General features: G+C 42.4%; 4 protein-coding genes across 11 annotated transcripts; 1 reads left to right on the top strand and 3 right to left on the bottom strand.

Moving 5' to 3' along the window:
• Window positions 1-2,521: 2,521 nt before the first annotated feature.
• On the top strand, window positions 2,522-4,614 carry LOC104422706 (cytochrome P450 94B3). Its single transcript, XM_010035109.3, is given in 2 exon segments — window positions 2,522-3,753; window positions 3,756-4,614. Coding segments are annotated over 2 exon segments (1,602 nt in total). The 5' UTR covers window positions 2,522-2,879; the 3' UTR covers window positions 4,484-4,614.
• A 535-nt stretch (window positions 4,615-5,149) lies between these two features.
• On the bottom strand, window positions 5,150-10,617 carry LOC104422707 (ATPase family AAA domain-containing protein FIGL1). Its single transcript, XM_018864115.2, has 13 exons — window positions 10,270-10,617; window positions 9,566-9,701; window positions 9,016-9,399; window positions 8,111-8,346; window positions 7,718-7,845; window positions 7,476-7,594; window positions 7,299-7,391; window positions 7,075-7,176; window positions 6,702-6,804; window positions 6,062-6,145; window positions 5,879-5,974; window positions 5,635-5,762; window positions 5,150-5,554 (listed from the first exon to the last, which is right to left on the bottom strand). The coding sequence occupies exons 1-13, from the start codon at window positions 10,536-10,538 to the stop codon at window positions 5,453-5,455; spliced, it is 1,980 nt and encodes a 659-aa protein (XP_018719660.2). The 5' UTR covers window positions 10,539-10,617; the 3' UTR covers window positions 5,150-5,452.
• Window positions 10,618-11,597: 980 nt separating this feature from the next.
• On the bottom strand, window positions 11,598-14,512 carry LOC104422708 (SWI/SNF complex component SNF12 homolog). 2 transcript variants are annotated; one of them, XM_010035115.3, is made up of 3 exons: window positions 14,356-14,512; window positions 12,396-14,267; window positions 11,598-12,151 (listed from the first exon to the last, which is right to left on the bottom strand). In XM_010035115.3, exons 2-3 carry the CDS (start codon window positions 13,943-13,945, stop codon window positions 12,079-12,081), a joined length of 1,623 nt encoding a protein of 540 aa, XP_010033417.1. In that variant the 5' UTR covers window positions 13,946-14,267; window positions 14,356-14,512; the 3' UTR covers window positions 11,598-12,078. The 2 variants fall into 2 exon arrangements, with proteins under 2 accessions (XP_010033417.1, XP_018719661.1); XM_018864116.2 differs by having other exon boundaries at window positions 14,361-14,510.
• Window positions 14,513-15,819: 1,307 nt separating this feature from the next.
• On the bottom strand, window positions 15,820-18,298 carry LOC104422705 (F-box/kelch-repeat protein At3g27150). Of its 7 annotated transcripts, none has more exons than XM_039301158.1 (3): window positions 18,092-18,298; window positions 17,405-17,541; window positions 15,820-17,321 (listed from the first exon to the last, which is right to left on the bottom strand). In XM_039301158.1, the coding sequence occupies exon 3, from the start codon at window positions 17,267-17,269 to the stop codon at window positions 16,070-16,072; it is 1,200 nt and encodes a 399-aa protein (XP_039157092.1). In that variant the 5' UTR covers window positions 17,270-17,321; window positions 17,405-17,541; window positions 18,092-18,298; the 3' UTR covers window positions 15,820-16,069. The 7 variants fall into 7 exon arrangements, with proteins under 7 accessions (XP_039157092.1, XP_018720052.1, XP_039157093.1 ...); XM_018864507.2 differs by lacking the exon at window positions 18,092-18,298 and adding an exon at window positions 17,798-18,082; XM_039301159.1 differs by lacking the exon at window positions 17,405-17,541.
• Between the last annotated feature and the right edge of the window lie 5,574 nt (window positions 18,299-23,872).

Below are 23,872 nucleotides of genomic sequence, written 5' to 3'. Positions count from 1 at the left end.
AAACACATTTGCCAAGGAGCACATGGGAGTTGTCCGCTGTTGGATTTAAAAAGTACACCTAGGTTTCGTATATTCAATCTTTTTGCTTCAAGAAACTCCTGGCGGAACATAAATTATGTAATTGCATGGGAGTTTCAACACGTGTTTCCCCCTCTTTTTTAATGCTGCGGGCATTAGACAGGTGGATGGATCTCTCTTGATCATTGGCTTTCGTTGGTTTCCCGCTCGAGGGTTCACATGTCGATTGGACAATTGAGGTTGCAGAGAGCTTTGGATGTATGCAGGCCGCACTTCAGCTCATGTTTTCAGAAATTTTTAACTTCTGAGAGTGGACAGGGCGATCGGGTGTATCGTTTAGATGAAATTAATCCGGTATTATATCTTAACATTAGGGATTCAATCTGATTTAAATGTACGCTATAGAGATACCTTAATAATATCATGACAATAATTGTAAAAATTACTACGTGACATGATCGAGTTTATAAAATACTTCGTCAAGATTGATTTCGTAGTTAATTTTTTGATATAGCATTAGAGAGCGAGTCGAATTACTCTTTACCCTTTCCAATATATGAAATTAACCGCAAAATGATTGCCATGCAACACGATTAAAGTTCACAATTACATTTCCTAACATTGCATTAGAGACCTGACCCAATTTCTTTTTACCCTTTTGCCATAGAGATAGATATGCCACCCATGATGATGTCAAAATGACCGCCATGCAACACGATCAAAGTCTACAAATACCCGCCACTCGAATTTTTAGAAAAATATCCTCTCAAACGATTTTGGTAAAAATAGAATATTAACTCATCCATTTCTTATTTCCATGGTCCTCTTCTTCTTTTTCGGCTATCTTCTATGACATGACCGTATCCCAATCATCATTTTTTCCAACCAATCCTTGGATATATACGGCTTTAAACGCACACAAGCATTGAAAATTTTCTGTCACACTAGAAGGGTGTGGATGCAAAAGAAGATAAAGATTCCGGACATGAAGCCACACCATTCTGCTTGAATCGATCCTTAAAAAACTGTACAAAAAAACAAAAAGAGAGGCATTGAAAAATAAGAGACAAATTTGGACTCATTCGATTTGGTCCTAGCTCAATTATTTGCAATTCCGTCCATGATTGGAGCTTCCACTAGCACTGACGACGCACCCCATTACATCATATATTACGACTCCATGACTAATCGACGCGATTTTAATTGACCGATGGGCTCGTTGGGTCAATTCATTTCTACATAATAGAAAAGCAATCAAATGATTCATAGGGATGCCTGTATTTCAACCTATCTCCAGGGATCAAGAGCTTAGCAAAAGGGACCTGCAATGTTTCGTGTGTGTTGGAAAGACAAGGTGTGCATGTAGCGATGATGTATGTCTCCAGGGATTGAAATTGATGTCGATGCCCATGGTGTTCTGTCTTTTTAAGTAAGGAGTGAGTGGGTACTCCTTTGAGGTTTGGATAAGGACATAGTGGGGTCGAAGACTAGTGACCGCCACTCGATATTACAATTCCCGTCTCTTCTAGATGAGACCCCCAAAATAGACTGATGGGTCAATGATAACTTGGATCCAGCCTTTTGCCCTAGCAAGGACTCAGCAACATATCATGAATAACATGGTGTTTGAAACTATGTATGACGATTTGGTTAGCTGTTGATGGACCTTAGAAAGGTAAAGCTAATGGCAATAGGCTCGTACACCTACCAATGGACAAAGTAGCTGTGAAGAAAAAGCGAACATTCCATACCCGATGAGGATCCTTATACTCGCTAAAAAGGAGGTCGTTGCTCTGCTCTGGTCGCCCCTTCCCAATCTTTTAATTGTAATTTTCTTTTCAAGGCGAGTGAATTGAGAGTCTTTAAATTTGTTACGGAAGTATGATTGAATCCTAAAATTTTCAAAAAGTGCAATCAAATTTTAAAATTTATCAAATTGGTCTAATCAACTCCTAGTATTGATTGCATTTTTTTGAAAGTTTTAAAATACAATTGTACTTTTCATGACAAGTGTTAGGATTCAACTGTACTTTTTGAAAATTTTGGAATCTAATTATACTTTCGTGATAAGTTTTAGAACTTTCAATACATTTATTCCTTTCTTTTGTTGGCAATATATCAATTCGATGTGGATATTCGTTCCTCTCTTCAATTTTCCTTAAATCCCTGTACAAAGCATCAATTCACCATCGAGAAGGGACAAAGCACTCCGGTGTTGCAATTGGTGGAATCTCTTCGTTTTTATATTGTATTCACATCGACCCCATTCGACTTTTTTGTCTGGCAACTTGCTTGATGGACCAGATCAGCTCAACCATGCAGTATCTACCGACCATCGTGCCCCCCCTCTTGATGGCGATCTAGTGCGTGGTTCTAGGGACCACGAGCGACGAGCTCGGTTCCTCATACTTGAGCCCTTTTCTGCAATCTCTTGCCTAAACTGTTGAGACGAGAAGATTAGCGTTTTTCAATAGACCTTTTAAATCCACGAATCCATTTAATATGTAAAATCAAAGGGCATCATCAATATGCCCGATGATTAAACAACTCGAATCTGTTGAATTGAAATGTTCAGATACCTGTGTCATTGAAGACGACAATAGAAACTCTGGATTTTTTTATTAAAAAAAAAAACCATTATTTGCCTTCAGGAATCTCCATATCATAGAGAAGAAACCAACCTTTCCTGCACCTAATCTTTAGCATGAACTTCACATGTTAGAATCCTGTAACAGTCTCCAATCACCATACTGCAGAAGTACCGCTCGATATCGCCTTTCCTCCTATCAATACACTGCGTTACTTTCCATATCCAGCTTTTGCTTCTTTGCCTCTTCTTTGCCTGTGAGGCAAAGACACCAATGATGATCTTCACTTTCATTGCATTGAAGACTCTCGGTACCGCCTTCTTCTTCACCGTGCTCTACTTCCTTCATGTGCTCACGGCCAACTTCTTTCAACAAGTCTTCGATATCTCTGGCCACGGCCCGCCGACCTACCCTGTCATCGGGTGCTTGATATCCTTCTACAGGAACAGGCGCCGCCTTTTGGACTGGTACACCCAACTCCTGTCCCAATGCCCGACCAACACCATCGTCGTGTGGCGGCTTGGCGCCAGGCGCACCATCGTGACAGCAAACCCAAAGAATGTCCAGTACATCCTCAAGAGCAACTTCAAGAACTACCCAAAGGGCAGACCGTTCACTGAAATATTGGGAGATTTTCTTGGGCATGGCATTTTCAATGTGGATGGAGCGCTATGGCGAACTCAGCGCAAGCTCGTGAGCCATGAATTCAGCACCAGGTCGCTGCGGGAGTACGTGATGAGCACGTTGCAAGAGGAAGTCGAGAACCGGTTGTTGCCGGTCATGCAGTCCGTATTGACAGAAAACAAGGCAGTGGACTTGCAGGACCTCCTAAAGAGACTTACATTCGACATGATATGCAAGGTCTCATTGGGGACTGCTTATCAACCCCGTTCGTTGGATCCGACGTTTCCCATTTCTCCGCTGGCCAAAGCCTTCGACGTGTCATCGGAGATTTGTGCTCGTCGTGGGGCTGCCACTCTGTCTCTCTCGTGGAAGATCAAGAGATTGATCAGAGTCGGGTCAGAGCGGAGGCTGAAGGAAGCGGTCCGAGAAGTCCACGGGTTTGTATCGCGAGTGATTAGGGACAAAATCATGGAAATGAATGGAACAGCAGCTTCTGGCAATGATGATCTTTTATCTAGCCTGATCTTGCCGGGCATGACGAGAGAACGATAAGAGACCTTATGATAAGCTTCATAATGGCGGGAAGAGAGACGACTTCGGCCGCCATGACATGGCTTTTCTGGCTGCTTTCTCGGCATCCAAACATAAAGCAAGACTTGGTGACAGAAGTCGAGCTTGTATTGAAGAGAAGAAAAGACTTGGATTATGAATCGCTCAAGGAATTGAAGTTGTTGAATGCATGTCTCCTCGAGTCCATGAGGCTTTACCCGCCGGTGGCTTGGGACTCCAAGCATGCCGTCGAAGACGATGTTTTGCCTGACGGCACAATCGTGAAATCAGGAGATAGGGTGACCTATTTCCCGTATGGGATGGGGAGGATGGAAGAGCTGTGGGGGAAGGACTGCTTGGAGTTCAGACCGAACCGGTGGTTTCTCGAACCAGAGAAGTACGGGACCGGAGAAATCAGGAAGATGTGCCCGTACAAATACCCGGTTTTTCAGGCGGGGCCGAGGGATTGCATAGGGAAGGAGATGGCTTTTATTCAGATGAAGTACGTGGTAGCTTCGATTCTGCATCGGTTCGACATCGAACCGGTCAATCAAGTCCGTCCAGTTTTCGTGCCATTCTTGACGGCTCACATGGCCGGCGGCTTCCCAGTCAGGGTTCGCCAAAGAAACATTTCTACTCACGATGGTAGTGAATTTGTCGGATTGATCGGAGCAAACGCTCCCCATTTTAAATCATCAGGTTAATGTAACATCACATTATTATTTTGTTGTGCCCGATAACTCGTCTTCGAGCTGCAACCGACTGTTTTCCGAGATGCAGAGCCCTTTCCCCTGTGCGAAAATTTATTGCAACTTCATGGGCGATATTATTGTTATTTCTGCGCATGCGTGAGTGAAGTCACTGTTACATTAGTCACCCGGTTAAGGTTGTCTTCGTAAGATAGACCGTCCTCAGTATCGAGCATATACCGTAGGTGATGTGTCAGGTGCCGGTTCGACTATGAGTCATCCAGGGGCGGGTTTCGATTCATTGCCTAATATAAAGTAGTATTAGTGCTCAAGATGTCAGCAGGCAAGTTGGATTTTTCTAAAGAAGCTTAGAGGTGCACATGGGCTTTTCGGTAAGGATAGGTTCACGTGGGGAAGTTTTTCCAAGCGATAAGAAAGTGAACTGAGACAAACACTTCTTTTTTTTGTTTAGAACTTATCAGGGATCTCCTGTTCAACTGTTGTAGGACCTCTTTCCTTTTTCAGCTCTTTCTTTATGTTGTTGTTGTTGTTATTATTGTTATTACAGTTTTTATTTTTTTCTTTTTTCGACTTTTAAATGCTCCAAATCATCCCAGTCCAAACTATGGATAAGGTGTCGCTAGCTGAACGCATGATAGAAAAAATTTGAACAGAGACTGCTTCTCTATCCAGGGCGATACCTACCTATATGGATAGGTTAAACCACGCAAGCCTGGACATTATATAATGACTTTTCACCAAACTGTGCAATCTTGACCCATGTTTTTCTTTTCCCTTTTTGCCAAGTATTCTTTGTCTGGACGCATCCTTGTGGAAAAGATAATACATGTTACTTCGAAAGAAGGGAATCACTAACCCTTATCTTGCATTGAGCTCTCCATGGAGTGACGGATGGATGAAGCGACTTGTATAATCACAAGCTTCACTATCGTTCTGCACTCTCAACATTGGGAGGAACGACTTCTAAAGCGAAAGGCTCCCAAATTGCTTGTTCCATTCTTCATAGATGCCAAGTTCGTTCATAGAAACAGAGGGCCTAACCTCTTGCAATGCGTTCTCAAAGTCCTAAATTAATCCAAAAAGTGAGTCAAACTATGCCTCTGTGCAAGTATTTGTGCGGCAGTGGTAGCTGAGCATGTCGTTACCTGAAGAGTTACTGGACGCATATCCTCCTTTCTCAGCTTCGTGATTTCTATGCCCTGTCTTAGGGCCTCTCTCAGGGGACCCATAGATGCGTCTTTTACCAAATTCTTCATGTCTGATCCTGAATACCCTGAGAACAAATTCTAGGCAAGTAAGGACAAATATCCAAAACAAAATTCGGAAGTTCTCCGTAATCAATGGCATGCAGCAAAGAATTAACTAACTCAGGTTTGTTAGAGCTAGTACCCTTGGTGAAGTTGCATATGGTATTGATATCCTCACTTGAAAGCTTGAAGAGACCATCCTTCTCTAGTAAATTACGTGCAATCCAAGCCCTTGCTTCTTTAAACCATATAAAAAAACCGGTTAATCATGCCACAGTACGTTAAAGAAATCAATACAGAAAGTCAACTTAAGTATGAGAGGCACCCGATGAAGGTAGGGGGATATAGAGTCTTTTCGTTAGTCTCCTCCGTGCTGCTTCATCAAGTTCTTGAGGTCTGTTTGTTGCGCCTAATTATTTAAGAAAACAGCACATCATCCCAGTCAATTTTCAATTTATTGTGATATATAAAAATGTCAGAATAGGAAGGCTAAAAGCAATTAAGCATCGAAAATTAATTGATGGAAGTTGATAATGCAGTGCACTTTTGCAAAGATCCATGAGGTGACCTATTGCCGTACTTTGGAATGGTTATGTCATAAAAGTAAATCTCAAAGAGTTTCAAATTTAGCATAGAACATATACCCCTGTAAACGATATAATTGGCTGTTTATATTAATTTGTGGTGTTACAACATACTTCTGGCTTCAGTTTCAAGCCATCCTAATGGAGGTGTCTCATTAATTCGCTCACTCCAATATTTTTTATCTTATTGCTTTGACTTTAAAATTTTGCCCCATCTAATACATAGAATGACAATGCACCAAACCACACAAGGGTAGCAAAGCAAGAAGCAATCAAATGTAGTGAGATCAATCCTTTTAAAGCAATTGTGTTTTGGAGAATATATTGTCTTCAAATTCAACAGCGGGTGATTTTAGACTATATTTAGGGTCTTGCTAATACCTATTAGAAGAATTTGCTCACTGCCGCTATCAAAGCCTTCCATTTCGATGAGGAACTGTGTCTTGAGGCGCCTGCTTGATTCATGTTCCCCTTCCGACTTCCGCTGCAACCATTTACAGAGTTCGATGAAGTTCCAGTTTCTGCTGATAACTACAGCAATTAACCTAAAGATTTCATTCTTCTACCAGGAAAATTTAACACAACAGAACATTGCTTGAGCAATTTGTTACTTTGTGCACAAGCAGAGCATTTCAATTTAATGATGTACATACTCTTTCTACCCTATTCCTATAGTCCAGTAAAGTTGTGCATGCACCAAGGCATCTGTATGATCCCCTCCAGCCTTGTCAAGGGTGATAAGAATACATCTTACCTGAGAAAGAAGAGAATCTATTTCATCAACAAATATCACAGCAGGCTGGCGACAATGCGCAACTCCAAAAAGCGCTCGTACCAGTTTTTCGCCTTCACCGATCTAAAAAACAAATAAAAGTCAGAATTCATGGTTTGTAAACACTTCTTCCCTTCTGGTCTATCTACTTGCAAAACAAAGAGGAAATACACATTAGTAAAACTAAGTCCAGCTAGAAGACATACCCATTTGCTTGTTAATGAACTGGCAGATATGTAAAAGAAAGTTGCTTTTGCCTCTCCAGCTATAGCTTTGCCAATCATTGTCTTCCCTGTGCCCTAAAGGGTAAAGCATTATACACAGAGTATCAGTTCATAAGAGTATCAACCTTCATTTATCATAGAGAATGGTATTATACATACCGGAGGACCAAACAGAAGAAGACCTCTTCCCGGAGAACGACAGCCTTTAAAAATGTCAGGACGCAATAAAGGCCATATGACCATTTCTGTGACACACTTTTTAGCATGTTCCAGTCCCGCTACAAAATTATCCAGCAGCACAAGCATATTAGGACAACTTCACACACTATGAAGTGATAAAAGGACTTGAATCTTCTTTTTTTCATTTCTCATCAAGACAGAAATGTAACATTTCGTATTACCTATATCATCCCAGCGAACATTAGGATCCCGATCCATAATCTCATTACTAATATGTTCAATGAGACGAGGTTCTAAGTTCCTCAATTTTTCTGGAAGCTCTCCATCAGGACCACAGAGCATTTCCAAACTGTATCATGCAACAAAATGCAATAGGATTACTATCATGCAATAGAAAGAATAAGACTGCTGAAATTTTATGATTCATGAGCTAGGAAAATCAGAGATCACAGAGTGTTCATACAAAACTCAACCAGTCAATCACAATTCTTAAAAAAAGAAAACATGTATGAGAAGCGTACTTTATGAATGAAAAAAATAAAGATAATTATAAATGTCTAGGAGCAACACTGTGTGCTATTAACCTACAGAGTGCAACCTATTTGTGAACTTACCATCTCTTCGTGGAGTCATCTATTCCATCATCAGACTTTCCTCCCGCAACTCGTGAAGTCACATTTCCCATGCTGTTTCCATTGGATCTGATGGGGGGAATAAAGTTACCCCGAACACCGCGCCTTAAGGAACCATATGATCTCCCTCCATAGCCCCTACCAGTGGAATCACTTTGAGGAGACAGAGAAGCTCTAGGTGATCCTGCCAAACCATGCCTTTGCCTTGCCTCCATTTCCTATAAGCCAAAAAGCTTATGTAACGAGTCGCTTCTTGTGACCACATATACAGAAGACCAACCCATTACCCACACTTAGCTAAAGAAGTTTTATGGTCAAACCAGATAAACTTGTAACACATTTTGTCATAATAAACTTGTGAACGCACAGTTACAATCTTGATTAAAGAGCCGATTTTAATCTGGGTACATATAAGAAATCCTAATTGTTTCATGCCTCAAGTCGCGTAAAATAAAATTTTGAGTACAACTCTTTCCAGCTTCATCTAATCCATCACAAAAAAGAGGCATGCACTGGTTATGATCTGTTAATATGCTCAAATTATATGGAATTAAAAGAAAGTAAATTATCTATTTGCTGAATGAAAGGAGTTCACATGCATTAGGCAAAGTCCATCTGAAAATAACTCAAGGAAAGTGAGAATAATTTTTCTCTCCTTACAAGTTTTTTACCACCAGCAATTGAGAGAAAGATTAAGCATTACAAGCTTAATCATTCCGTAGGATGGTTCTATCTCATAAACTAATGTATGCAGCTATGCCTGATCTCATTTTAACGATACATATAATGTATTCCTTCCAAATATAGAAAAAGAAGAAAAAAGAATAGCTCAACAGGCTAAACATCTTAATAAACAGCGAAACAGGTTGCAAAAAACAAGAAGATACCAATTTGGCTCTTGCAGTCACAAATCCATTGGCTGCCACATCACCATTAGATTCTTCATCATTTGATGGCAACTTCCCAATATCATTGCCAGGGCTACTTATTTCCATGTGAACACGCTTTGCCCCTAAAGCATTATCGTGAAATCTCTCTTCTTCAACCTTTGGAAATGGTGAGAGAATAGTACTCTTGGGATGGCTGCAAATAGGATGGGGCTTATCTAAAATAACACAGTCCTCAGAGTTATTACTCCTGGAACTCAGATAATTCTTGCAGGGGGCGTTGTTTTGTCTATTAAGGTTGTTTCCATACAAAGACGACAACTTTGCTTGTTTCAGATTTTTGGCTGTCTTATCGAACTTGTCCTTCCTATCTGATTGGTCATCCTGACAGGAAGAAAAATATTGTTAGACATGATCAATCTACATCATTGGGTGTATTAGCAACATTTTCATCATTTAGGAATTAAGCATATGATCTTTAATTTCAAAATTTTGTAAAGATAACAAAAAAAGTGGACACTTTGGAATAATGTATATCGTTATTTCATACCATTTGTTTGGAATCCCCCTTGGAATGCTGAAGAAGAGTTTGAAAGTATGCCGACTGCTTTAATTTATCCATGTCAATGCCACCCTTCATGCCAAAAACACTACCAGGAGCTCTGTCTGCCAATTGGAATGCTCGACTGAAGGTAATAATCCATCATAAAGAGCACAGAACAGACGAGTAGTGAGCATTTATATTGTCCTTCCAAAGTACTAGAAGTACCAGAAGTGCCATTATTCTCCTCGCTCCTAGAAAATGAAATTGATCGGGGATATGTCCAACCATCCCAAAACATCAGAATGACTAGGGCTGATGTTGGAGTGAATTTGTGCTTTATCTCGAGCATAGCTTTACTTAAATATTCAGTAAGAATAGCGAAACAACATCGGAATCTAGACTCAGTTTCAGGTTCTATAAAAGCTCAATCACTCAACACAGGATATAGATTCTTCAGTAAATTCATCTTCTGTATGTTCAAGTAAACTATTCCAGCTCAACTAGCTCCACTTCTTTTTGACAACGATTAATCAAGCGCGGTCCAACGCCCTTCGAATCAAACCCCATTTCCGCTTCATAACTAAGTTCCAAGGCTGATTTAGACTCTAACCTAAAGATCGACGAACGGAACACGCGCTGCACGATCGGAAGTGTAAACATGTAGAACAAAACGATCTAGAGACAGACAGACAGACAGACAGAGAGATTACCGATCGGAGTCGGGAGTGAGGGCCCGGCGAGCAGCGTCGAGCTTCGCGGAGGCCTCGCGGCGGATGGGGCGGATGAAGGCGGCGTCGGCGTCGGCCCGAGTCTGGGAGTCGAGGAAGCCGAGGAGGCGGAGCGAGAAAATCTGAGCGGCGGAGAAGTCGCGGCGGTCCAGCGCGAGGTCGGCGCCGAAGAGGAGGGAGTGGAGGCGGTTCAGCTTCTCGTCCACCTCCTTTCTCCAGCACGCTTTCTGCTCCTCCTCGGATTTCGCCATTTCCGAACCTCTCCAGCAACAGCGAGAGCTAGAGAGAGAGAGGGAGAGAGAGAGAGAGAGACGGAGAGAGAAGAGGAGTTGTTTCTGTCTCCGGCGATGGAAAGTGGAGATGGTCCGCTCCTAGTTTTTCCAGCTCTCTCTTTCCCGCCATCTTGATCGTGGGCTTTTTTGGTTGGGCTTTTGAATTTCTCGTCTCAACGTTAGATGGGCCTTTGCAAGGGTAAGGGCCTTTTTTCTTTCTTGCTTGTATATATTGTATTGATGAGATTTGGCTAGGATTTCGTTTGGGTAGACCTGATCAATGAGTCGATCCGAACGAGTGAAGCTAATATGCCGAGCCGGAATGTACTTGCATAACCCGCTCGCCGAATTAGCGACGATTCTTGACGAGCTATTTACGAGAGAAAGTAGTCGGAACTCGTAAATAGGCCAATCGCATTTTATACACCATGCGATGAATGGCCCTAGGAGAAAATTACATGGTCCAACCAGAGGCCTACCATGCCCTTAAGACAGTAAATCTTGACGATTATTTTCTTCAAAGGATGCTTCATGGTTCGATGCCTGGCAAAAAGCACGCGCTTCGTGGACTAGATGCTTGATCATATGGCCGAAGCGTGCGCCGCGATACACCAGACATCTGATTTCATTTAAGCACGAATTAGATGCATCTGCCTTTCCTTGCATAATCTATGGATACTTCGTGATGTCATCTTTGAAAAGTCTTTCCTCACGCCACGGTTACTTTTGCTCCTTTACCTTATAGAGCACTGTCACGCATCACTCTGCATTGTCAACTACCAGACTATATCAGCCAGTCTACAAATCTCCAGGGCTCGGATCTTCGAAGAGCGGCAATAGTTGAATTACATTATAAATAAATCTCAGTCGTTCATCGAAAATCTTTATAAGTAGTTGAGCCCCGACCACCGAGATTGCATTCATCCTACAATTTACACTCGAATGCAAATTAAAAAGTACCGGATTTCCTTGTTCATAGGTTGAACTGCGACCGCAGGACAAGGCAGTCTCATTCTTTATTCCTGCATCTCATCAGCGTAATGAATTCGATTCACTGCAATGAACCCAAAAGATAGGCTCCTTACAATTAAAAAAAAACATCAGCAACCACCAACATTGACCATGAAGTCAATTGAATGTTTACTAATTACCGAAACATGAACAGCACCTCGGCCATACAACATGCAGAATCAGTTGTATTACAGTTAACTTAGCAACATGGCGCCATTATCCCTAGACAGCAACAACAGAGAAGGGTAAAGCAGCAGGCACACAACTATTTACAGTAGGCATTTCCTTTCTAAATAAATAGTTCCACCTCCAAGAGTTTCATCACTGAAATTATGTTAAAGCTCCATATAACGGGAGGTGCATGGATGTGATCCCCATCAGCTATAAATTCCAAAGTCAAAGCTACGCCGCCAGGGCTCCTACCTCAAGTCGTCAACAACATGCATGACTGTAGGGGTCAAGCAAAAAGAATCTATGGTTCGCAAAGTGGCCCACCCAAAAACCATAGTTAAGTACTTGGATGAGCATCACTTCCAGTTGCTGGTTTGCGATTCAAGTACCGAATAACAGCATCTTCCACCCTATAAAAACAAAAACATAAGTCATTATTCACGTTCATAAAGCATTTAGTCCAGAAGGTATGTTTTGCACACTTAAGAAGAAACTCAAATCAGAGACATGACCACATCATAACCAGGTTTAGTGGTGTGCTGTGTAGCCAAAGTGATAATTCTTAGGTTCCATAGAGCAGGAAGAAAAAGCATTGAAAAAGGCCCAAGCGCATAGAGTGAAAAATGCCCAAATTCATAAAGATGATGTGAATACCATGGCTGATTGAAGAAATCAGATCGACGCTCCTTTTCAGCACTACGGCTAGCTTCTCCAGAAAGTAGCTTTAGGTCTTTGCTTTGAGATTCAATGAGGGCATTAATAAATTCCACAGGAGATTGACTAAAGCCAAGGAAAAACGCCCGTCTCTTCCGGTGCTCGTGAATTTTTCGTATTGCAGAATATATTGCCTCATCACAGGCATCAATCTCTTTGTTCTTCTCCACATTCGCTAACAGCACAGACAGCTCCCTCTGAATGGGAATGGGCACATCAACCAGCACATCATAGCATGCAGTTCCAGCTGGATTATTTCCTGAAAGCTTGATTTTGTGCTCCAAATGTATCGGCTGTGGTGAAGATAAATGATTGGAGATCTTCTGAGAAACCGTAGTAAATTTCGTCTTCTCTTCCCCAAACACTTTCTGAAGAGGCGGGTCACAGTTAAAAAATGAGGGATCATTTGGGTTCTGCAATTTCCTGGCCTTCACATAATGCCAGATTGCAGTAATAATTCTTGGTCTAGTCTCAACTTCGATGCCAAGAACTTCCATCAAAGCTGGCGACAGCTTGAATTTCTCAGGCACATAATTCATTTCCAACCGGATAGTCACTGTAAATTCTTTATCCCCTTTCCGCTTCACCTCAAATCCCTCTTGAGGAGCAGATGATCTAGAGTTCTCCCAAACAATCACAGGGTTTTCAGGATAAAGTCGCTGGTCCAAAGAAATGGTTACTCTCTTGAAGAAAGATGAAAACTTTGGGTATAAAGGGCTTGATTTCTGAACTACTCCAGGCTGATCAGGATCCACCCCTTCCTCCAAGATCCTCCCAATTATCTTAAGGGTCCAAGTAGGTGGCTCAGCATTTGGCTTCTGAGGTATTGTGCGAATCTGGTTGGCAAATGTATTGAAGACATAAATCCTAAGTGTTTTCTGAATGCATGGAGGGTTCTTCAGGGCTTCCTGTATGTCAGTCTTCTTTCTCGCAAGAGCAGCATCAACGCGAGACTCGAACTCAAGGAGCTGTGTGTACAATGCAGACTCGGGAAGAATTGCTGCCACTCTGTCTTGTAGCTGCTTCTCAGGGACCTTCTGCTTCTTCTTGCGAGCAGCTGAAGCAAGCTCCATTTGTTTCAATGGTGAAATCATGGTGTTCATAGAGACTCCAGGAGGTCGCATTGGGGGTTTTTGAGGCAAACGCTTCATGCCGCCACTTCCAGGCGTGGACATGGAGGGCGAAGACGAACCCAAATTCCCAAGGCCCCCCATCTGACTGAGGGAAGCTTGCAGCTGCGCCTGGAACTGGGGGTTCACCCCTTGCATTTGAGCCTGCGCATGAGCCTGTGCCTTCGCCTGCGCCTGAGCGATGGCTTGCGCTTGTGACAGCTGAAACTGCGCTGCTTGAAACCCGGGCCCACCTTGACCCTGCGCTTGCCCGAACCCTGGGTTTGTCGGCATAGCCGAGTTCAAGATGGCAGCATTTCCAAAAGGAGATGAAGAAGCCGGAAGGTTTCTAGACGGGTTACTATTGTTATTCATGGACATCACCCGGTACCCACCAACTGAAATTACTTCACCAAGATGACGACACACTCAACAGAAACCTAGCATCCACCATACACAGGCCCAAAGCCCCACAGTTTCCCAAAACCAAAATTAAAAAACCGCCAGCAAATCAAAACAGCTCCTTTGTCCCAAAACAAGCGTTTCGCTCGACCCACAAATGGGAAAACCCTAAACCCTAGACTCGAAGTTCCGCCACACCTCCGAACAAGAAATTGACCTCACGCATAGGGTCAACCGTCATGATATATGCATAAGTACCATGAAATGGAGGGGAAACAGCAACAGATTCGCGATCTGTTCCCTACAGAATACGGAAATTGAAATTGAGGATGGGAAGCGCCGAATTCGGCGAATCCAGCAAGCAAGCAAGCGGCTTTGCAGAGAAGCACCTTACGTGATCGAGGGGTAGCGACCGAGCTTTCGGATCTCCGTTTCAGCTTCGCCTTCGCTTGACAATGGCGGAAGGAGAGAGAGAGAGAGAGAGAGACGGAGTGAGAGGGAGAGAGATCACCTCGTTTCGGCCCCTTTCTCTCTCTACTTGCAGGATCGCGCTTAGGTCAAAATCAAATCAAACGGGGGACGCGATCCGGATCCAATGTGACCGGCCCGATCTTATCTCGGGTCGGCTGGGACGTAAATGGGCCGGGCCGGTTACGATCCAATGAGATGGCAAGGGCCGGTGGTTGGTGCTTAATGTCATGAATTTGATCATTGAACTGATGGATTTGTATAGTTTCATTCGGCTCTCGATTTTCCAAAGAATAAGTTACAATTGTAGCATTATTACGCGGTAAAATGTAATTAACAGAAGAACGGGCACATTTAAGTAATGCACGCTAGACGTGGACAGAGATTGGTCCGATCCAATTCGATTGATTTCGATTTTCTTATCACTCATAATGCTCGAAAAAACCTCGGACCTATCAATCCAAACTGAATTCTATTTAGCCAAAAGATAAGAACACCGGACCAATTTCTAGGTCAACCCAGTTGTTTCAAACTACGTGTTTACTTAGTTGGCATTTTTTGATTAACTAAGTATTCGGCACCATCAGAATTACATATTTAGCACATGTTATCAGACTCAATGGACAAACCTAGACTCATCATAGAAACGAGGCATTGCTTGTTAAACCGAATGTACGCATTCCAATTCAGTGACTCGTTGGAATTTTTGCTTAAACGGGATCGAGTTGCATTAGTCTAGCTAGAGAACGTGAGCTTTGTTATAGGTAAAAACAGATGAACCCTCCATCTGCTGAGAAGATTCATCTGTTAAGGTTGTCTCTGCTTGCTGAACTTGGTGTCCTTCGTCCCCAAAACAGCAAATCTGCTACTCAAATCAAATCATTCTCTCAAAAACTATCAATCTTTGGAGTCCGAGTCTGGTGTTTTGGCGACTATAATTTCAATCGCGACATCATTTCTAGAATAAGTAGCTGCAATGAGGAGGGAAGCAAGTTTCGCATTGTGCTTGTTTTTCTAAAACCATTGAAAACTCTAATGCAAGGAAGCACACGTATTCAGGTAGCATCCTGTTCTCTCATTGCAGATCAGTTCTCAAGCATAGATGATTCCGCATGCCAGAGCGAGTGAAAGAGAGAGAGATTCGACTGGTAATTCGTTTGAGGATGCTTTGATATTGCAAATTTTACTGCATAGAATTAAAAGGTAACATGTTATTGAGGATACAACCTGAGCAACATGCGAAAAGCCAGAACTTTTTGCCATCCGTCCCGAAGAACAGATGAACTGAAAATCTGGCGCAACTTAACCTAGGTTCAGCAACAGCTGGAGATCTCCATTTAGGCATGAAGAATTTCTTATTACGAGTTCAGCAAGATAGCAAACCATGATAGAAACACTTGCCCTTAATTTAGAAAGACACAGGCACTCAAAACAATCATAAAGTTAGGAGATAGAATGACCCAAGAAAGATTACAGCTGAGCCATGAAATTAACCCAACTGTCATAATGCAAGTTGAATATAACAGCCATCTTCTTAACACAAGCTATGTGTGTATGGTTTAGCTAGACCAGCTTCATGGACTGCTAATGTAGCGCTTTATTCAATTGCTCACATCGCAAGTCGCCGGTCCAAGTTCAAGCCATCATTACACAACAATTCCAGATAAAGTGACTGGAACTGTTCTTGCCACAATCAAGAGGCGTCCACTGCAGTTCCTCAGTGTCTGGATCGGGGTAGCAAGTGAGGATGGTCATGCCATGGCCGGTGTTCGAAGCCGAGGATGCGCCTATCACCAGCAACTTGCTGCCCAGAGATTTGAACGCGACGCCCCATCCTTTGTTGAAATCAGCCCTTATAGGAACCGGCCCCAGCCTCTTCCAAGAGTTGCTGCTCTTGATATACACCTTCAGCTCGTTCGACGAAGTCTCGAGAGTGTAAAGCTCGTCGTTCACAACGGCAAGGAGGGGTGGAGATTGGAAGGTCGAGATGGGCATGTCTGACAACATGTCGGGGATGATTTCCCACTTGTTTTGGCTCTCGTCGAAAGCTTCTGCGCACGTGAGGCTCTCTTCCTCCTCATTCTTGCCTCCGATCACGTAGAATTTCTTGTCCATGTAACAACCGGAGCACATCTTCCTCTTTTGATGCATCATGGGAAGCCAATCCCACGACTTAGTCTCGGGATCATACTTCTCAGCAGAATTAAGAACCTTATTGCTGCCCGTATCGATCCCACCGGCTACAAAAGCATAGTTACCACAAGTGGCAGAAGCGAACAAGCACCTCGGGTTCTTCATGGAGTCGCCCTTGAACCACTCATTTTTAGCCAATTCATACCTCCAAATCACAAGGCCATCGATCTCTTTGCCCGAGACCATGAGGTGAGTACCTGCACAAAATGTTTCCTTGTCTCCGGCGGCAAAGCAAGTGTCGGAGGGCAAAATAGGAAGATTCCGACAAGATTCGGACTGCGGATCGAATGCCCACCAACTAGTTTCCCCGCTCGCCAACATAAACACAGACGGCTCTTTCAATCCAATCTCCCCCCTGATTTTGAAGATCTCTCCGCTCTTAATTAAAGATAAGAACCGTTTGTTGACGGTGGAAAATTTCCCGTATAAAGATCGAGGCACCCTAGCCAGTATCAAGACCTCTAACTCGTCGCTGAGCGATGGAGTGTTGTAATCTGCATCCTGAGGTTCCACAACTGAGGAACAACCAATCCCACTGGAACTAGGAGATGATTTTTTCTCCAATTTCCTTTTAGCCTCCCCATCTGAATCCTCCATGTTGGCTCTTTCTTCTTCACCATCCAAGCCCTTTCCTTTGGACATTAGCTAACCGAGATTAACTCGAAAAGCTCTGAGCTTTCTGCGAAATTTTAAACTAAAGTGGTTACAGCTAACAGACCGAAAAAAGGAGCATCATGATTCACGTGGCATGACTACCAAAAAGACAGGGATCGTTACCATAAGGCCGCCCGATTTTCACACTATGAAGCTTGCTCAAGGATTTATAACAGAGGGTACAGAGACAGAAAGAACACAAGGATCGCCCATATGATGAACCAAGACGACTGGAAATTAACCTTCTTCTTGTAATTGGTCTAAAAAAGGGACAGTACAAAACAGGCATATATTTAATGGGTGAAAAATTCCAGACAGATTAACTTCTCACCGTCCAAATACAGCTGACGACCAGAACTTTAACCAAAAAAAGAAAGAGACAAAACATGCGTATGCCAAGTGCTGAGCATCAGGATTTAGGACATCATCATATTACACCCAGCAAAGAGTGGGATTATCAAAACCAAGGAACTAAGGCATGTAACATCATAGTACAGACAAAGAGCCAGATGATACCAAAGATTTCTCAGGTCTCAAATCATCGGAGTTCCAAGAAGCATGCCCTTCAAGTGCAAACATTGCAAGAGAAAGTTACCCATGTGGAGCAGAGAGGCCCACCCCACTCCCCTCTCAACCCAGAAAGACATAAACCTCTCACACACAACACACCAAACTCAAGACTCCAATATAAAAAGATGTCCTGACTGGGAAGACGAAACCGAAAAACGACGCGGGTCAAGATGGAAACGCATGCACGGCAGTAAATACAGGGACGGAAGGGAGGGAGAACCAGTCAAAGGGGGGGCGCACCTGATGAGAAGCAGTCAAGTCAAACGAAGTTTTGAGTGCAGTTTGGACTGAGATGAGTAAATAAGGGAACGGTTACAGAGGAGGCCAATGAAGGCAAAACCGAGAGGGATCATCGGGCATCTGTTGGTATTAGCAAAACCCAAAAGAGCAAAAACGGCCTTGAATTTAGAGTAAAGGAGAGAGGGGGAGAGGGAGAGAGAGAGAGAGAGAGAGAGAGAGAGAGAGTGGGCCTGAAAATGAAATAAAAATAGCAACTTGGGGGAGAGAGGAGAAGCGAAGGGAGGCCCCTTATTTTAATTTAAATTGCAACTTTAGGTGAGGGGATTTCTTGCTTAATTTAGTGGAAGCACAAATTTTGTTGGGTTCCAAGTGTCAAGATGGAATTTATTATACGAACACTGTTAAACCCACCAACACCATCTTGGTTTCACAAAAGCAAGGTTGGAAGAGAATAGAAAGAATTTTTTTATGAAAAAAAAAATGTCTTTTTTGCTTCTTTAACCCACATAGAAACTCATCATTTTCGAATGATGATGTTATAGATTCCACAAAAGCATAATTCAAAAGGTTCTTAAGAGTAGTTTTATCGGTCTATAAGCATTACGAATCAAAACATAACCAAGAGCCTGACGTAAATTAAGAATGTAGGAAAAATACCCAAATCTGGCAAATCAAAAGGCACTCGTATTGTACTGGGAATGAATTTGGTGTACTAACGTTTAGTGTTGTACTAGAAGTTGCTGATCAAAAGAATGTCAAAAAATTGTTGGCTCCAACATCACCCAAACGGTGCTTTTTAGATTCATCAGTACATCCATCATGAAATGCCAATCCGAATGTCACTTGTACTAACCGTAGATAAAAGAATCGCTTGTACTCAGCGTAGATAAAACAATCATTTACATCGTCTTCCAATTAAAATGACTCCATCATTAATGCGGTACACCAAAAGAGCTACACCCATCACTTATAACATCATTTAAATATTAAACCATACATCCATCTAGCATCATTACTTGAGTTGTACTTGTAACGGATTTTATTTTTACTAGTCAACTTAAACCGAACCGGTACATGTAACACAAACAGCCATGTAAATACCAAAAATTGGAACTTAGGTTGTGAGATCTCACAAAATCACTATCATCTATATCCATTTAAAAAGTTTAAACTATTTGATAAAGGTTTAGTTTAATATTAATATTTTAAGTCTCCACCCACACATAGACTAAACAACCTAAAACATAGAAATACTTAATTGGGAAAGTAAATAAATAATCTAAAAGATTTGAATTTGGAACTTTACACTCAATATCACGTAAGATTTTATAAGAATTGCAATTAAGAAGACAAATAAAGCCTTGGAAGAGTTGAACTCAGAATTTTCTATTCTAATATCATGTGTGATTTCGTGGAATTATCGTCAATTATTTTTAAAAGTTTTTAAATTTTAAGCTGTTCAATAAATATCTAGTTTAATAAGACGTAAATTAATGTTACAAAAATGAAATTCCATATTCAAAGTGTCATCATGAAATTATCTCATCTCAAAAAGAGTCTAATCAGAAATGCTATCCGCGTAATGATGGGATTTGCACACCGCGCACGCGCACGTTCACACCATGCATCGACCCTCTTCTTTTTTTTCTTCTTTCGGCCTCCAAAGAGCGAAAGCTCGAAGACAGAATGAATCGACTGTCGAATCCAAAGAATAACGAGGAGAAAAGGGGCTCCTAAAGCTGTCCACTTTCGGAGCAAATAACAAGCAAGACAAAATCAATTTTTGCTCCATCAGCCGAAACGTGCATGAACCGTGGAGCGATACGCTTTGGACAGTCATACCTATTGCCGACGCTTTCGCCATCGCCTTTTGTCTTTCGTTTCTTTTCCTTTTCATATTTGCCCACTTTGGAAAACTTGATACGAGGCGTGTGGACGGAAAGCGTCCGGATCTTGTTCTTGATCTTCCATTGCTTGACGCGATGACCAAACGAAACTTGCCTCGCTGCCTCTTTTGATCTTTACTTGCCAAGTGCGTGTCCATAGGTCGGAGAATATTGGAGGGATGTGACAAATGATGGTATTCGCCTAGGGCTATGCAAATTTCGCATGGACAGGACATATTCCTATATGGATACTAAGAATAGAAAGCTTATGAGCTAAGGAGCAAGAACCAGCCCGTTGGGTGGCGCTAGTTTATTAGTGCTTTTTTCAGGTACCTGTGCCCCCTACCAAACTCTATTGCTTTTCAAAATAAAGCCCTAACCTCAACCGTTTTTTTTTCCCTTTTCCATCTCTCTACCACCGTCTTGAATCATTGCCCCGTCGTCCATTTCCTTATATTGTCTTCGTCAGGGTTCTACCGTCGCAGCTCAGCTCGTCTACTCCCATCATGTTCTCTTGTTGCCCCCATCGTCCATTTCCCGATATTGTCTTTGTCGGGGTTCTGCCGTCACAGCTTAGCTCATCTACTCTCTCTCTCTCTCTCTCTCTCTCCTCTCCCTCCACCATTGCTTGGACAATGGCGATCCTCTAGGCCGGTAATGAGCTACCACGCGGCACAAACGGCTCTTTGAAGGGGGCTAAAATAATTGCAGGTGTGTGCCGCACACAAGTGCACGATGGGAACCGCCAATAAACGATCCACGCATATGGGGGCAAGCATTGCTAATTTGGGCCCTAAACTAGGCATGGCCCAATGAACACAAATTATAACGAAAAGAAAGTGAGTGACTAATAATTATCGAGAAGGAAGGCGGGTGGTGTAGAAAATGGTCGATATCGAAACCGTCCAACGATAAAAGATTGATGGTAAGGTCCTAACCGATAGAATAATAATGATAACATTTGATAAATAAAACCCACCAAAAAGAAAACCATTCTTTACAAAATAGAAAAGGGGAGATGTCACATAAAGCTAAGAAACCAATTAGAGGGAGAAAAAACAAAACAAAACCTACCCTAAAGATTATTTTAAGTCCAAGACCAATAGTAAGAAGAGGTGGCACGCCTTAACCCTAGAAAGTGGATGCCCATTGGATAAGGCCTGCCCTTTTCTATTCTTTTTCCTTTGGGTGTGTGTGTGTGTATGTGTATTGTTTTGAGGGTTGGGACTTTTCATGTTGGATTGCATATATAATATCGACCAGGATTCGTGTGTTGTCCCTCCACTCAGGAGTTCCTGTCCCTTCCATGCCCATTTTTATAGTCCAAGAATCACTGTCATAATCGCGTAGGTTTGGCAATAGCCTTCGACATGTGTCTCCCCACCGTTTGCTGCCAAAAGAATATATTTTTGTGTATATATGGGTGTATATGTGTGTATATATGTGGACATGAATTAAATCAAATAGAAAAACCAACCCTTCGTTTGTCAAGAACGCTGAGCCTTGATTGGCTCCAGGACATACTCAGCTTTCAGCCCATGGATTAGGAAAAAGAGCATTCCTGGGAGAGAAACACGAACCCTAAATATTCAATTCTCCCCACTAATTGAGCTTTTCATTGGTTCACATCACTACATATTTTTTTCCCTTTCTTTCTTTTAACTGCGGTATGCTGCATTGTTCAAATAAAAGTAAATTCGAATGGCTCACTTGCCTAAACTGGTCACTTTTTGGGGATGCTCTTACGTGTCCGGGGCTTTCTTTTCCTTCCCCTCATTTTATTCTTTCTTTATTTCTATGGTTATTATCGCCCGTTTTCTTATAATTCAGGAGCACGACACGATCGTGGAGCCCTAACTACTTGAAAATTCGTAAAACCTCTGTCAAGTCCTATTAGCTGGTCATATCCAATTATACAAATAGCTTTCATTACGAGGAATTGGGACAAGGCTAATGGAATTCGAACGGTGTTTTCCAATTGTGGAAAGTATAATCAAAGTCTTTAGTCCCCAAAAGAATAGTAAATCCCAACAAAACTACATTACATACCTGCACAGGCCTTGCTGGGATGCTAATGTGAAACTGAATAATGGCAAATGAGTGCATGATATAGTGAGTTTAAACCAAGAGCACCAAGGTAATGATGCCTTTGAGGACTGATTGAGCCTTTAGGGATGTGGGAGTAGAATCTGAATGCCCATTTTGCCACGAGGAAAAGGAAAAAGATTAAATACGTACTCCAATATCCTAGCTCAAATTTCAAAGCATCTTGAGCATAGGACTTTTTTTTTTTTTTAGCATAGGACTTTAAAAGCCACTAAAGTTATGGTCATGAATGGGGAGGTGAGATGTGACGTTCCAAGTGACACATTGATCTTTTTGAGTATTTCATAAATAGTACCCATCGCCAAAATAAATAAGTAAATCGGGTTGGAATAACAATTTCATCACAACTTGATCAACTACAATTTCTATTTAGAATATTAAGCATTTTAGCTGGCAAGTTTCAAGAAATCATAAGTTTCTCGGGCATGAATGATGTGGTAAGAAAAGAAATATGCTACAACGCATTACATATTGAGATAGAATACCGATGTGAAAATCTCATGGGAACAAAAGAAAGATATTCATTACAAAATTAGTGGATATTTACAGGACATCACATGGGCAATTAGAGGTTTCAATAAGTCAAGCGAACAAGATCAACTCGCAATTATTTGAAGTGGACTCCAACTCGATCATTTGATTTCATGATAGAAAAATACTCGACTTAGATCAGCTCACGAACCCTCAACTCTTATCAATGGAAAGATCTCCGTGCATGACCGTGATTGGTTTCTAATAGGGCGGCTGAAATATTTTCCATGTCCACCGCATATCCGTGCGAAAGTACCATACATAAGCGCACACCCTCGTTTACAATTTCTAGCGAGCATATTATTCTCCGCCTCCACACCATCATCACACGGTGGCAACGACATAAGGGCACTTATCCCGCTAACCTCTCGGGCATTCTTCAGATGGATCGAGACGCTACGCCCGAACCGATCACGATGAACTATTGACGCGAGTTTTTTACTTCAATTTCCATGCAAAGCTCAACCTTCTATGGAAAATAAACACATGAGGACAAAACGAAATGCCACCTGAGGCATGGAAAGCGGCCAATGGGGAGGCAGCGGCGGTGCATGCGGCATTCAAAAGGCCCCGATCCACACATCCCCCGGGGTCACCCACCTCGTACGCTCGCTCTCGCTCTCGTCTCAATCTTATCTTTATTCTGGAACCCCCTCCTCGTCGATCCGTTCGACTTTCGTGCGCTGATTTCGGGCATCATTGCGTGGGTCACCAAAAGAGGACGGACGGACGGACGGACGTGTGGATAATGCTTGTTTATTATGAACGGCGGGAGATCCATCCATTTGGAGCGTTCCCACGGAGACTCGTGTCTCGATAGGTTATTTATTGCCCGTCGACCAGATTATTCCCGTCGGCTTCGATTCAACTGCCCTTTGTCTTTTCCCTTTTCTCTTTATTGCGTCTCTTTTTTGTAGTTATCTATGGTTCTTGTCTTGTCCGATTCGCGTGATGAGTCGTGCTTTTGCCCTTTTCTGCGGCCGACCGGGCCAACCGCCGGACCCCATTCCGGCGGCGGCGGATGATAGCGGTGGAAGCAGATCTCTCATAGGTCATGTGGACACATCGTGGTTGTTGGATAAGTGAGGCCCTAGAGTCTGCCCATAGTTTTTCATTGATAGCCTACTAAATGTGAAGAGTACTAAGGACTCGTGAAATCAAAACTATCAACTTCCAGCTAAATTTCAACGCCATTTCATATTTCTTTTTCTCTCAAACATCATAATTGTTGTTTCTTGCGGCGTGTAGGTAACTCATC

Source organism: Eucalyptus grandis, chromosome 8 (genome assembly GCF_016545825.1).
Source record: "Eucalyptus grandis isolate ANBG69807.140 chromosome 8, ASM1654582v1, whole genome shotgun sequence".
Classification (NCBI taxonomy): Eukaryota; Viridiplantae; Streptophyta; class Magnoliopsida; order Myrtales; family Myrtaceae; genus Eucalyptus; species Eucalyptus grandis.
Note: the sequence above shows the minus strand (reverse complement) of the source record. Positions and strands in the feature narration are given on the sequence as shown.

What these genes read in the sequence shown, in the direction of transcription:
- LOC104422707 (XM_018864115.2), bottom strand. Translation starts at nt 10,538, where the DNA reads ATGGCGAAATCCGAGGAGGAGCAGAAAGCGTGCTGGAGAAAGGAGGTG. An exon ending in TGTTCGCTGGGATGATATAG is followed by an intron (nt 7,595 to 7,717) that starts GTAATACGAAAT and finishes ATAATTTTGTAG; the next exon opens with CGGGACTGGAACATGCTAAA. An exon ending in TGCGTCCAGTAACTCTTCAG is followed by an intron (nt 5,555 to 5,634) that starts GTAACGACATGC and finishes GGATTAATTTAG; the next exon opens with GACTTTGAGAACGCATTGCA.
- LOC104422708 (XM_010035115.3), bottom strand. Translation starts at nt 13,945, where the DNA reads ATGTCCATGAATAACAATAGTAACCCGTCTAGAAACCTTCCGGCTTCT. An exon ending in GATTTCTTCAATCAGCCATG is followed by an intron (nt 12,152 to 12,395) that starts GTATTCACATCA and finishes TTGTTTTTATAG; the next exon opens with GGTGGAAGATGCTGTTATTC.
- LOC104422705 (XM_039301158.1), bottom strand. Translation starts at nt 17,269, where the DNA reads ATGTCCAAAGGAAAGGGCTTGGATGGTGAAGAAGAAAGAGCCAACATG.